This window comes from Rhyacophila brunnea, unplaced genomic scaffold, assembly GCF_057557595.1.
Source record: "Rhyacophila brunnea isolate RB1 unplaced genomic scaffold, BYU_Rbru_1.0 scaffold_9, whole genome shotgun sequence".
NCBI classification, from domain to species: domain Eukaryota; kingdom Metazoa; phylum Arthropoda; class Insecta; order Trichoptera; family Rhyacophilidae; genus Rhyacophila; species Rhyacophila brunnea.
Window position 1 is genome coordinate 22,473,913 of NW_028233361.1, and position 15,546 is coordinate 22,489,458.

The 15,546-nt window shown below is 33.3% G+C and overlaps 2 protein-coding genes across 2 annotated transcripts; both read right to left on the minus strand.

The window, feature by feature from the left end:
- Positions 1-1,716: 1,716 nt before the first annotated feature.
- Positions 1,717-8,738, minus strand: LOC147063392 (uncharacterized). The gene is made up of 4 exons (XM_085959729.1): positions 8,565-8,738; positions 7,619-8,137; positions 3,815-4,044; positions 1,717-2,984 (listed from the first exon to the last, which is right to left on the minus strand). The coding sequence occupies exons 1-4, from the start codon at positions 8,590-8,592 to the stop codon at positions 2,541-2,543; spliced, it is 1,221 nt and encodes a 406-aa protein (XP_085815855.1). The 5' UTR covers positions 8,593-8,738; the 3' UTR covers positions 1,717-2,540.
- Positions 8,739-13,782: 5,044 nt separating this feature from the next.
- On the minus strand, positions 13,783-15,447 carry LOC147063393 (TAR DNA-binding protein 43-like). The gene has a single exon (XM_085959449.1). It carries the CDS (start codon positions 15,228-15,230, stop codon positions 13,953-13,955), a length of 1,278 nt encoding a protein of 425 aa, XP_085815575.1. The 5' UTR covers positions 15,231-15,447; the 3' UTR covers positions 13,783-13,952.
- Positions 15,448-15,546: the final 99 nt, after the last annotated feature.

Below are 15,546 nucleotides of genomic sequence, written 5' to 3' on the forward strand. Positions count from 1 at the left end.
AATTTGAACTAAAACACAGTTTGAAAAACGTTAATGTAGTTTTTCACACTGCCTTTAATCTAAGCGGTAGGTAGGGGGCCGGCCGAATATCCTCGCCTGAGGGCCCGTTTCTGGATGTGGGGTCCATGGTGTAGGTACACCGAGTGCAATAAACAAAAGACCGATAAACAAGAAATTAGGCTGTGTTGTGTTGAGTAGGTTTGTGTATAAGTTAAATGCAATAATACTTTTTTTGTCCATTTTCAATTAGTATTTTGGAACCTCAATATTAAAAAACCAAAAATCGACGATAAACATTCGGCAAAAAGAAAGACTACAGTCGGTGGTGGTGTAAATCAAAAGAACATTTTTTTTTCAGTGGAATTCAGCATAAATATTGTAGCTCGCTAGACCAGTTTTTCCCAAACTTTCGACATCTGTGTACCCCTTTTATAATTTTCGTAACACCGAGTACCCCTCGTCAAAAAAATGCATATAAGTACTTTAATAACAATCAAAATATATTTATTTTTTCCTTTTGTAGTACCTACATAAACGAAAAATAAAATTCATTCCTAATAAAATATAAATAACAGTTATATTATAAAAATAACATTCATTATAATAAATGAGAAGGATGAAATTGTTTATGTTGAAACGACAAATCGTCGTAATTTGGTTCCCTGGTTATTAATTTTAATCTGAGATGAGGCTGTTCCTGTTTTTTTGACTTAATGTCTACAAATGCTAAAAAAGCAACTTCACGTAGATATGAAGTTGGAAAAAGCAGGATGTGTTTCAAGAATTTCTCTGTTAAAACTGGATACACGTGTTGAATTTGCAACCAGAATGATGTTAAAGTACACCCCTTATATTTATTTTGCACGAATCCGTCTAAAGCTAAATTCCAACAAATATTGCTCATCTTCTGCATGCGATAAACCTTCTAGCATGGATGTTGTATTAATGCTTGTTGCACCAGGCGCAGCCAGTGCAGCGCGTACCCCAGGGGGTACGCGTACCACACTTTGGAAACACTGCCCTAGACCAAGCGGGTAGCACAGCCGATATTATTTGAGTAATGTTTTAGCATACTAGGTGCACATGTCCAGCATGGTCGCTGTTAGTCACTTCCAATCCGCCAGTCGCTGATGACACGCTCAACGGTTACCGCCACTATGCCTCCAATTTAATAAAAACTAGGAGAAACTGTACAAATATACCACCGTGTATTGTGAAAATATGTAAAAATAAATATATGAAGAAGAAAAAGAGTCTATGGGACTAATTTACATTCTCCTGCTTGGGCCCCCCCCCAAAATTAAATCCTGAGTGCGTCACTGCACACATGGCATACTGCTTTCACATAATCTTGATCAGTAGGAGCTCCTTAAATACAACTGAAATTCTGTGAATACAATGTGACCTTAAAAATGTTAGTTCTGTATGGGTGTGTGGAAAATGATAGTTAAAGAATAAGAGACTCTCCAAGTATTGAAAACCAAATTTTCCAAAGAATACTTGGACCAGTTAGAGAATGAGCAGCGGCCCATACAGTTATATCTTGTCACATTGTTTTTCTTCTTGTTTACTCATTTCCCTCATACAATAGGTATTCTTCACTTCTGCAATACATCGTCAGGTGTCGAGGAAGGCAAATTTCTTCTTGTCAGTTTGTTTGGAACTTTTACACCATACGATATCATTCCAAAAAATTAGAATAATTAGATTTTTTCTAGTAGAAGGTATAAGATTTTATAGAATCAAAAAAATATATTTATATAAATTCAACCCACAAATAATTTTAATATTTAATTTGGCCTCATGACTCACTGTTTTTATAGTCTTCAGACACTTCCTTGTTGAATTAAATAATCTAACACATTAACGTAAAAATAAAGATTTTTTTTTGTAACATATTGTAATCATTTTGGAATTGTATCATCAATAATTTTTGCATAACATTTATAATCTCTTAGATGTATATATTTACAATAAAAAAAAATGAATCACATGCAGGTATATTGTATAAACAGTTGAACATAATTCAATGAAAAAGAAAGTCAAACAAAAAGTTTTATCATTTGTATCCAATTTCCAGATGGTAGATGTTTGTGTATTTATGTAGATAATTAATTCTCGTACAAAATAATTTGAACACTCAAAGAATCCACTAACTAAGAAATATTTAAATCTTTTTGTGCTGCAGTTAGTTAATTGGTGTAAATGCAGAAAGATTTATTTCTATGACGCAATTCAGTTCAAACAGAATAAATTACTAACTCATAATTAAAAAAACATTTTATTCTATAAACTTATAATACACTAATCTTTGCTTGAGTTAGATCCAACATCGCATCTTCACTTTTGGTCTCTGCAATTTGTATTAATGAACAATATTTTTGATTTCTCATGTTTAGGTGTTTGAAATGAAGGGTTAAATGGTTTCAGGTGAGATAATTAGCCTTTCTATTATTTACTAGGAACGTTGTAAATATATTTCAGTATTATACATGTAATGTCTTTTAAAACGAAATTATTAATTACATTTCCAACACCAGCTAGTTATCTTGTAAAATATTCAGGCATTCGAGAGCCCAAAATGAGATCAACGGATATGTTTCAACGCATTCTAAAGCAATACGGTTTAAAATATTAGTATAATTAGCATCAAAGTTGTCATTCTCATTTCCATCCAATCTCTGTGTTTTGTAAACCTCTGAAGAATATTGCCCCGTCGAATTTTCTATTTCACTATGTACAGTAAACTGCATTCTGCACACACTGTATTTCTTGAAGAGACGCTCTGTTACAAAAAATATTAAATGAGATTGTCTAGTGAAGTCAGGATCGCTCAATTCTATTTCTTCACTGGAATCTACGCAAGATAGTTTGAATGCAAGATGTTCTATTTGCTTCATAACTGTCTTGATAGAATGTCTAAGGGTCAGATACGATTCATTTAATAAGAAGAATTTGGAGATGCTTTTTTGATGCGAATCAATCTGAAATCAAACAATATGTAAAAATACAAATACAGTTTGAACAGTGATGTAACTTCGAGTTCTAGCTCTCCCTGTAAAAATTTATCAAGGCCACCTTCTCTATAATATTTTGAAAAGACTGAACTAATCTTCCAGATACCTTTATTTTACTCATATTATATGAATAGGTAGTATTATTAAGATAGATGTAAAAATGCCTGATCGAACGGAAATATAGCGGTAACCTGACAAAAAAAAATCAGGAAATCACGATTGGTCAACTTATGATCACAATCTACTAAAAAAGATGTAGGTACGTATTCTATGTATAATTTTACACATTGTATCTCTAACTGCTAAAAGCAATTTTTACTTATGTTTTACTTACATATTTGTTTCTATAGTATATTTTGATGAATACCGGTATTGATATGAGTGTTTCACAAGCATGGTGAACTAAGTCCATTTCGGTTATTTTTGAGTAAGCTAGGTTCAAACATAATATTTGAGTATTTCTTATTCTGTAAGGGTATGATTTCCCTTACATAACTTAAATGTACTCAAAATAACACTTGCAGTCATACCCTTACATAATTAGAAATAAGTACCCAAATATTATGTTTGAACATAGCTTACTCAAAAATAACCAGAATGGACTTGTTTCACTATGCTTGTGAAACACTGAGATATTCATTCGGTATTGCAATCCCTAAATACATGTAATATACATAGATTTTAATAATAATTGTTTATTATCAATATATTTTGTTTAAAAATGGACCTCGTGGAACATTTAGTTCCGCCGGTGAGTTTGTAATAACATGTCATGAATATCAAAATTTAACAATTACCTTAGAATTAAGAGAACTATCACTTGCAAACAGTTGTTCAGAAAATAGTTCAATTATCTCAAAGAGTCTGTCAAATGAAGAGATATCGATACAGTTTTTATGTAAAACATCTGTTAATCTCCCGAGGACTTCTGATATGTACTTGATCATTGAATCACTCAGGCGATTCTCTGGTGCGTCCGTTAAAACCTTCAATAACAACATGAAGGATTTATTCAACACGACGTAATCTGAAAAGAAAATGTAGGAAAATTATATCCTAATTATTAATTAAATAACTTATAGTGAAACAGCTAAACCAATAACATGCGCAGATGCGATTTTGACCCTTGTGTAGGAAGTAAATGGGGTCTATGTGTTTATTATTAATGACTGCTTTTTGCAGGGTTCATTAAGATCCTGCTTGTTTTTAACAGGTATACCTAATTAAAATGACTATTTGCATGTCCGCTAGAATAATTTTATGGAATACAGTATCTGTCATAAATATTATTATTATGTCACATTGGATTATAATGTATACAGCATAACCAGTAATGTTCAATACATTGGGCAGAATTTAGAGTGTGGATGAGAACCAAGACATACAATACAATAGGCACGATCTAAACACAGTCAGTGATAGAATCATCAACTGTGTACTTCTTGTGTATGGGAAGAAATAATCATATTTTTCATTGCACTTGCCTAGGGATGAGTTAGGTGGAAGTTGTTTTTGTCTTTACGAGAAATGGGTGTTAGCCACTTGCTGAATCTATTAGGTCCATGCTCTGGGTCCGAACGCACATTGAAAAAACAATGTGAACTTTCCAAACAATATGATATGAACCTGAGACCTACGTCAAGCCGAGACCATCAGCTTCCCCAATAACACATATTTTTAGAAAACCAATGTGCAATGTTGGAAAGTGATACACCCCTGTTACAGGCGGGCTTCTCCCGGTGTAAAATAATCATTTAGTAGTCATAAGCCGAAACGTAACCCTGACCTCTAGAAACGGCTTCATAAAACTACTAATCTGATTCCTTGCTACTAACGTTACTGTACTACGTAAATTTTTTTTTTATTCATAAGTAAAGGCCTTCGTCCGGTGTGTGAAAATCACATACTGGGCGGAGGTGTAATTAAGATAAATTTAATTTGATTTAAAAAGTATAAATGATGATGGATGAAAGAGATAATTTTAAGACTAAATATAATGTATAAAATATTTATTATTAAAGTATTTGAATCTAATAAATTTTGCCGGCAACGTTAAAATATCCACGCGCCTGCGCCGGGGTGGTCCTCGTGATTCGTCAAATCAAAAGGATCACGCGATAAAATTTGGCCAATCACGAGAGTCCTTTTTGCTGGTCGGCGTGGGTACGGGGAATTTAAAAAGAGAAAAAAAAGTTAGTAAGCGTCCTTTGTAAACCGTGTACGGACCTACGAAACTGATTGTAAAAACAAAATATGTAAAAGACTACAAAGTAACGTTGTCCAACTAAATATTAAAATATATAACGCTAAGACCCGCACAAGAAAGAACGATATATTTATGTTTGTTAGGTTAAAGTCTTTCTTATGCGGGTCTTAGCGTTATATATTTTATTATTTAGTTGGACAACGTTATTTTATAGTCTTTTACATATTTTGTTTTTACAATCAGTTTCGCAGGTCCGTACACGGTTTACAAAGTAAGCTTACTAACTTTCTTTTTTTTCTTTTTAAATTTCCCGTACCCACGCCGACTAGTAAAAAGGACTCGTGATTGGCCAAATCTGATCGCATGATATTTGATTCGGCGAATCACGAGCCTGACCCTGGCGCCGGCGCGTGAGGATTTCACCGTTGCGCAATGCGCGGCAAAATTTATCATATTTGAATACTTATATTTAGTCTTAAAATTATCTCTTTCATCCATCATCATTTACACTTTTTAAATTAAATTAAATTTATCTTAATTACACCTCCGTCAAATATGTGATTTTCACAAACCGGACGAAGGCCTTTACTTATGAATAAAAAATACTTATGTGGTTGAGCAAGGAATCAATTAGATGTTTTATGAAGCCGTTTCTAGAGGTCTGGGTTACGTTTCGACTTATGACTACTAAATGATTATATTACACCGGGAGAAACCCGCCTGTAACAGGGGTGTATTAAAAGCGTATGTGATATTTAGATAATACGTTTAATGGAAGACGGTACATTCAGAAGTGTTTTGGTACATTTAAAAAATAAATATTCATTTATCGTGCCACGATTCAAACCTCAAATTGATGATCGCAGATTCAATATTCTCTTTACTAGATATAAACATGCTTGGTAAAGTGAATTCGTCCATATGATACGCAGTGCTTTGTCACATATCGGTCCCATAGGGTCAAAGGAACATATTTCACTTCTCCAAGCTTAACAGGAGAGCTCAAACACAAGTAAATTTACATTCCACTGACATTATCAAGAAAGTGTTTTTAGGTGATACGTATTGAACTATCTTTGCATTTGTGACTTTTGTTTCTGACACTTCACATACCTAAATTATTTTATGTCAATTACCATGCGTAACTCGAAACTCTATTCAAGGAGTCGATATGAAGTTACTAAACTGGATTAATAGTCATCGATAGGTGCCTGCTTATACAGTTTCATAATTATATTTGGGGCAGCTGAATTGGTTACCATTTTCATTTATCTACAGTCGAACTTGGTTATTATGAGGAAAATGGGATCCACTGAATTTGCTCATTATAAGCGTTACTCGTTATATCAGAGAATAGGTGTTTTTAAATGAGCAGTCACATAACACAAAAAGTCGCAATTCAAACAAAAATACACAATTAGAATTTTTCCCCAAAACAAGCATGCCATTCATAAACTATAAAAGAAGTTGTTTATTGTAATGAATGCTGGTAGGTACCTACTTACTTCACAAGCCTTGGATTTTTTTTTCAAATCTTGTCTGCAAAAACACCAATTAGGTAGGTACTTAGACACACTAGTGTCATAAACGTAATCCGAATCCGGCGCCATCCTGTTCGTCGGATTTTATTGTTTAGGGTCGAAATGTTTTTAAACGATCCACACATTAACAGTTTTAAGAAAAATTTTGACAATATTTTAGCTAGGTATATCCTATAAGGAGCTCAGTGACGTCCCTAGACAAAATGCCGCACCTGGGCAGCGCCATGATGCCGCCCCATTTTTTTATACAATATTTTTTTAATATCCGTGCTCGTGTCGTTTCTAGTCACCAAGGACGTCGAAGGGCAATAGAAATCGCAAAACTGACAAAAATTAAAGTCCTGTTAAACCTTTTAAACTAATTTATACATTTTATTTCCAACCAGTTAGCTGAATTTTTGAAAGGAAGGATATTTTCGTTTTTAAGTACTCATTTTAGGTAGTTATTTATATATATACCAAATGATTTTCCTCGGTTTGCCGCCCTTCAAGTAACTGTCGCCCCCAAGCGAAGCTCAATCTGCCTACCCCCACGGGACGTCACTGAAGGAGCTCGTTATAAAAGTGAATAAATGTATAGAGAAAATCATAAACTAAAATGTCAACAAATGTTTCCACGTTAGATTCGAGATCTCGCTATATCCGTGATCGTAATAACCAAGCTCCACTGTATTTTTATTAAATTACAAATAATTTATATATTACTCTTCTGCAACATTTTCTTGGCTACGCTTCTAGGCGCTGTTGTCGACTAAATGGGAGGAGCTTGTTAGTTTATAATGGAAAAATGGGAGGAGCATGTTAGTTCACAGTTTTAACACGTAGCCAAGAAGATGATGCTGATGAGTACCTACCTATATTTCCATCAATTTTGTAAAAACAATCTTTTCTTTGTGAAAAATTAGATTGGTATCCGGATTCTTGAGTGCTTTCACTATTTTTGATATTGTCCATCTTGGATGCAAAATAAGTGTCTTCGGTTGAAGAATACGTTCCATTCAGATGATAGATTATGTCTTTAGCATTTTTTATGGCTTTCAATACATTAAAATTTATATAGTTAGTGTTTCCTTTGCTCTTCAACAACGATTCACTGCTATCAGCCACAAACTTGTTAAACAATGGTATTGCTGCTTGTGACGGTGAGTACATTTTCATATCTTGGCTATCGAATATAGTGGAAAATTCATTTTCGTCATAGCCGTATTCTGTATCATGGTTATAATTGAATACTGATAGTTCGTGCGATTGATTTCCCTCCAAGATCTTTTGTTGAATTATTTGACAGTAATCTGCTGTGCTTGTATTTTTTGGCTTACTTTTCAAAACTGTTATTGCAACAGCAATAGTATATTTTTTTAACTGGTGTTTTACTATTAAAAAAAAACAGTATTATATAAATCACCATCACATTAAAGATTAAGAAAATAAGGTTTCCCATAATCTTAATTCCAGAATAAGTAATAGAAGAATCTTTGGTAATATTATAGTACTCCATATCGTCATTTTGATTAAGGTATTTTGAGACGAAAAACCTAACACAACCTACCTATTTATTTTTGGGTTTCAGTAGGTTGTTAGGTAGGTTTTGGTTTGGTTTTTCGGCTCGAAAGACCTTGATCACAAAAACGATATGGAGTACTATAAAATTACCAAATCTTTACCCAACTGTCTATAATATTCGATAATAGATATTACAGTTAATCCAAAACATCCATTATTTTAATATGTCAAAAATTATACTGACAATACTTCATGTAAATATGGCCAATATATCAATGAATTATTTATTTTATTTACCCAGATCAACTGCGTCCTGCTTCGACATATTTTATGGTGTTTTTTCTACATTTACCACTATTAAATTATAATTGAAATAAGTACACAACAAATAATGTTTTCAATTCCAATACAGATTACATTATTTATTTTCGTACGAACAGCGCGATTGCGAAGGGAACATGAAATACTGTCTATGATCAAGGTCATGAAAAATATAGCACTACATTACCATAGACAATAAACGTCCGTATTCAATGACATTATAAAATAGCTTCATAATAATTTATTCCCAGTACAATAGCACTGACAAAAGCGCCCATACATTTTAATGATAATCGAAGCACAATATTATGAAAATCATTTTATGGATACCTACCTAGTTAAATTAAATGGTAATAGGTATTTAGTAGGTTTAATACTCATTAGAAGTATTCCATATACCTACACCATAAATACATTATCACTATTGCTTGCTTTAAGGGGGGTCCATATACCAACAGAGGCACCTAGCGGAAAAACACGAAGCTTTCAATTTGGGACAATTTATGATAATTTAAAATTTCAACTGTATCAATTAATACATATGTATCTGAATACATTAAAAAGATTTTTTTTTAAGTTAAAGATAAACTTACAATTATCATTGTAAAAAAATGTGAATTTGTTACATATTAATGTCACGAATAACATTATTATTTCATTATATTTATGGTCATATTCATTATTAAAATTTAGTTTATTTCGTTTTCAATTTTTTACCGTGTAGATTTTTGACCACCTACTACTTGTAATATTTTTTATAAGTATTTATTTAAAAAAACATGGATTTTTATAAAAATATAAATGTGTATAACTGAAATCTTTTTTATTTTAGGTATCGTCCAATATTGAAGCTTGATTTGATATAAATCTGCTGGTATAAGCATCGCCCTAATGTCGGTATATTTTATTATTAAATTTTATAAAACATGATAAAAAAAGCCTAATAAATTATAATTTATTATATTTTGATAGTTATTATTATCTACTAGGTATTAAATTTAAATAGTATTCTATATGTTTCGGTGGATTGAATTAAACAAATTTCTATAATATTGTAGGCTTTATGGTAGAGATTTTTCATTATTATTGGAAACCAAAAAAAATCTAATGATTTAGTATTAGGTACCTACTCACCAACTTAATAACGGTTTGATTCCTTATCAGTTATCACACTCCCACGAGATGCATAAACTAATAGGTACTATTAATTCTACTGTTTATTCCGATGGTCCGCATTTCATGGCATAATGCAGAGGCTACATCATTCTTATAGAAATGGTGCAGGATGAGAGACAATCGGCTAAGACCAAAGAATTTTGACTTTAAAAATAGAAGAAGTCTTATGCGTCAATGACATTGAGCTACTTTACAAGCTGTTTGTTGACAAATTTAAAAGCAAGCTACTGTGATGAATCGCCCGCTTTTAAATTCGTCAACAAACAGCTTGTAAAGTAGCTCAATGTCATTGACGCATAAGACTTCTTCTATTTTTAAAGTCAAAATTCTTTGGTCTTAGCCGATTGTCTCTCATCCTGCACCATTTCTATAAGAATGATGTAGCCTCTGCATTATGCCATGAAATGCGATTGTGATGATGACACACAAAACTTTCCATTCGCTGAGAATGCAACAAGTTAGCGACTATTTTGACAGAAAGTAGTTCGTTTTTTTACTGGGAGGTCGTTACAACGCTCTACTGCGCAGACGCAGTAGGTCCACACGCCAGCGTGTAGCGTGTAAAGTTGACCGGCTCTCAACTTTTCTCGGTAGATTGTTTACAATCTGCTTGTTAGCTTGTTCGATGACGACACTGGGCAACTTTACAGGTAGATTTTAAATTTGCCAACAAGCAGCTCGTAAAGTAGCTTAATGTCATTGACGCTTTATACCTACATTATTTCTGTTATGAAATTAGGAGCAAAAAAAAGTGCATGAAATACGGCTAAGTTGGTATACTCCACAAATAGGTATTAAGATCACACAGTTGCCATTCTGATTTTCTTACATATGCATTGGCGGCCATTTTTTATGTGTATTGTGATTACTTGACACTTGTGCAGTTATAAACGCTTTTACACAAAATTGACATGATTTTTCTACAGAATAATAATAACGAAGCATAGTATTATTTGCTGCTTTTCTACTCATCATGGCGGAATGTCTTTTTATACACCCTGCAAATTGGCAAATAAATATCATAGCAGTAATGTGAAGTTCTCTGCAAATGAACCTTCAATGCGAAGTCACTTGTAGCTAATTTCATATGTGGACGTGATCCTTTTTTTGCTACAATTTCATACATTTAGGTTCTATCTCTATAGAAGTAGGTTTTCAAAATATTAAGCTAATGGCTTGTTTATATGGACTTACTACTTGTCATTTGTACTCACTACCTACTTGCAGTAATACTGACACATTTAAACAGGCCGAATACTAATGCTTATTACTAATTCGGCCTGTTTACACGTGGCAATATTAATGCGAGTAGTGAGTACTAGTGTTTAGCACTAAGCACGTGTAAGCAAGCCTTAATCCTTTCCAGGCGGACGGCACACCTGTTGTACACTAATTAATTGGCCATTCGATATAATTAGCATGTTATTTAAATGCGGTAATTAAATAGGAATTAAATTCTCCGCGGTCAACAAGTTAACAAAGCCAAATTATTGTGGCATTGGTGACAGCAAATAAAACTTACTTATGTGTTTTACACGTCAATAAGAATATAATTATAACATTTAGGTAGATACCTCCTATTTTTTTTAAATATCCTGTTGCAAAAATGGAATTCTAATAACAATATAATATTTTTGTTAGGCTTCTGTCAGTTTATAATCAAAATAAAATAATATATCTGTACCTATTATTATTAGTACAGATATCCCCTTTAAAGACTAATTTTCTTATAATAAACAGAAGATGGGTACTTTTATTGGATTTGTGCTGGTATTTTTTGTAATGATGACACTTATGTTCATTATATCTCTTCATAATACAAATGACAGGAAATCAAGCCATCATCTTGCAAAAATTGCTTTAAACATAATTCCTTTAAGACCAGGTAAACACTTGTAGTATCAATTAAAATCAATAAATAAATTACATTTTAATTCATATTTGAGTGATTCATATGTACTAATAATCAGCCATCTGAAAACAATTAAAACTTTTGTACCTAATTAACATTTAAACAACACACTGTCGATTGTCATTAAATTAAAATAATATATTTTATTACCGTCATTAACGTATGATAAATTTAATATTAGATAATAGTAGCTATATAATATTTATTATCTTATCTTGTATGATTTTGATTGTTTTAATTTATTGATCAAAATTATGTGTTGATTGAAAACTTGTTACATTAAATACCTATAAAAGAAAATGGTTAAAATATATTACTAATAGGATCGGACGCAGAACGCGAAGCAGAGGTACTCAGCATTTACCCACTAACCAAATATTTTTTTTCATAATTGATTTTTTACCCAGTCTATGAAAAGGTTACCGACCACTGATGTAGATAGTGTCTGTTACTTTTTAAAATTCAATTAACCCCTAAATTTTTTTCTTAAATATCTAAAATTATGCCATTAAACCGTACAATTACCAAAAATTGTCACTATTGGCCGTAAGGTCTGTGGCGTAAAGGCATGGCGCCCAGCTCTTAGGAGCTCTTAAGACCTTTCGCTTAGGCGAAAGGTCTTCAAACCCCGTAGCGCACTATTTTTTCATGTGAAAATAAATGAGTATCACGGTAACATTTTGCGTTACACTCGAATTTTGTGCACACAATTTTAATATCACGGCGAGCGGTACAACATAATAATATACATGTTAAAAAAAACAACTCCCCTTTTAACGTATATTTGTCTCACAAAAGTTAAAAATATATATTAATAATTTAAGAAATACATATTAGTAATAAAATAAAATATAAAAAAATATTTGTCGGAAGCTGGATTAGAACCCACCCCCAATTGTTCGCAAGCGGTCGCCCATCCAAGTAATATCCGCGTCCAATGTTGCTTAACTTCAATAATCGGACGACAACCTTTGAGACCACTCGGCTAGCGTGATTGTGATAATTGTGATAAAATAGTAATAGTAACATTTCTGCGTTACACTGGAATTTCTGCATAATTTTAATATCGTGGCCAGCGGTTAAACATATACATGTCAATATACTTAAGCGGATTCTTATAGAACATTGAATATTAGGTTGCATTTTAAGATTAGTACTTCGATAATTATATTATCAGTAAATAATAATGATTAACTAACTACCCATTGCACATGTAAATTCTTAGGACATATCGTTAATTTTATAATTTTATTTCCATACTAACATATAATAGTTTTTATTAGTTATTTAGTAAATTTCCGTGAGAAGCAATGATAATAATATGAAATATGACATAACTGGATATTTTTTTTATCTTACCAACACGTACAATATATACTAACTATTTTTTCAGCTGTTAGCGTCTTGATTCAAATAATGCCCTCGTTAGTTGAAAAGAAAACTTTTAAAGACCACGGTGCGAATATTATAAAGTTTCAAAACGTTGAGCAACTTCAAACGTTTGATATACAAGAGGACACATTATCTAATGAATAATATATTGTTATAATGAATCACTATTCTTCTGAAATATATCAACATTAATATTCAACAATAATTGTTTTTCTTTACATTTTCTTGATAGTGGGGTGCAATTGAATTTAATATATGGGGTACATATATTAAATTCAATAGTTTTTTTTTTTGACCAGAGTTTAAACATGACTGTCTCTACCAATATTTTTCTAATAGGTATGTTTCCGAGGTGTTTGTGTCAATTTACGTACATATTAGATTTATTGATGTGAACATAAAAATAACAACAATGATTTCCATATTTTGTAAAAAAATTAATCAATATAAAATGTTGTCTACATACCCGCTTTAGACTTATTTAGATATTAAATTATTAAAAATTACTTAAATTTATGGGATCACATCGCTTATCAAAAAGGCCGAACCGTAATTAAATAGGTATGTACAAAATTCTTTAATAGTTGTTTTAAATAATTCTTCATAGAGGTCAAATTATGGGAAAAGTTTATTGTGTTCCCCACCACAAAACAACATGGACATGAAATGTGATTTCGGTGAAAATGAAATAAAGACAAAAATAATAAAATAACATTTAAATATTCATCTTTATTCTGGTATATATATAAAGTTCTCAAACATATCTCAAGTATTTCTATAAAGTATAATAATAATTTATAATGTATCTCCGAGTTCATTAGCTACATTAGCTGTATATACATTATTTACATACCCATTAGATTTAAAAAGAGTATAAAAATCTTTTAATCATACTTAACATAATTTTTAGCAGAAACATCTTGTTGGAGGGGCCACTGATTTCCTTGACTATCGTTCCCGTTATTGTTTTGAGGCACCCAGTTTAAGAATCCCCCTCTCTGGTGGGAGACAGGGCCCGGCTGCGCCTGGGGTCCCTGGTAGCTCTCCACGGGCATGTTGGCCATATTGGGCATATTGTTGACCAGCCCCCACCCTGCTTGGTTTAGAGCCGCGGCCACTATGGCCTGATTCACCGGAATGGAGTTTATATTAAGAGGCAAGTTCACATTCCCCGATTGGTTGTTACCATTGCTGGCCGACGGCTGATTGTTTATAGCCCCGCTGACGCCCATATTTCTCATGTTTATCACTTCTATATTACGACCGGTCCATTGGTAATTCGACGACACCGCTGTGTTATTCGGGTAATTTCTCGAATGCCTCGGAACAATTTCATTATTTTGTGATTTATTAGGCCTAATTTGATGGTATTTATTTTGATCCTGCTTCGGAGAAGCATTTGATATATTGACAGACACTCCTTTGATTATGTGATCTTCTCCGCAAAGACTCTGAGCCACTTCCGGATCGAGGAAAGTGACAAAGCTGAATGCCCTGAACGGTTTAGGTATAAAAACATCCGTCACCTGCCCGAATTTTCCAAAGTATTCCCTCAGGTCGTCGGCGGTCATGCTCTCAGTGCATCTGCCGACGAACACTTTACTGGGTACCTTGGGGACCAGGCCTTCCTTAGAATTCGGAATTCGCACGTCACACCATCTGCCGTCGATCAGGTGCCTCTGCCCCAAGACCTTAATTTGAGCGTCATAGTTATAAAACTTAATGAATCCGAACCCTTTCGAAGAGCCGGTCTTGCCGTCCCTCTTGATCTGGACGAGGAGGAGGTCCCCGAAAGTCTGAAAGTACTCTTTGATAGCTTCCTCGTTAGTCTTCCACGGGAGTCCGAGCACGATCAGATCGGAGCATCTCAACTTGTTGTCGCGCTTCTTTTCCGTCGCGACGGTGTCAACTTTCGGTTTCTTCGGGAACACGCAGATATACTGATGAGTGCCCCATCCGCCGTCGGAAGGGGGGTACAGTCGGTCGTCGGCCAAGCGGAGCCCCCGGAAACTCTGAGATGTCGGATGGCGATATTTGAGGCCGCAGCAGCCGAAGAATTGCGCCGAGACCGTGCTCAGGAGGATCGAGCCGTCTTCCTCTGTGGGTAACTCGATGGGTTCTTCGTTTTCATCTTCGCAAACTTGTAAATATTTTATTGACATTTCAGAGAAATGTTCAACGTCGACTCACATAACAACAACATGAGATGATATCAAATCATATTTCGTTTCTTATTATGAATTTTTACAAGAAATAATAAAAGGAAAGTCAGGTACAAAATTAACCATAACAGGACAAGTGACGTTTTTACGTTGTATTGCCAGCTCAAATCAACTTTTTAAATTATGCCAAAATTATTGTATAATCGTATTTTTTTTTTGTGTGCTGGGTTAAAAGTATTTATAGAATAATAAATAAAATCTATTGTGGCAGCTAAAATGAGAACGAAAATGAACTTTATCTTGATCCCGATTTTAA

Coding starts and splice junctions, on each gene's coding strand:
- LOC147063392 (XM_085959729.1), bottom strand. CDS start 8,592: ATGTCGAAGCAGGACGCAGTTGATCTGG. Junction 8,138..8,564: donor GCAGGACGCAGTTGATCTGG/GTAAATAAAATA, acceptor TTTTTTTAATAG/TAAAACACCAGTTAAAAAAA. Junction 2,985..3,814: donor ATAGTTCTCTTAATTCTAAG/GTAATTGTTAAA, acceptor GTTTGATTTCAG/ATTGATTCGCATCAAAAAAG.
- LOC147063393 (XM_085959449.1), bottom strand. CDS start 15,230: ATGTCAATAAAATATTTACAAGTTTGCGAAGATGAAAACGAAGAACCC.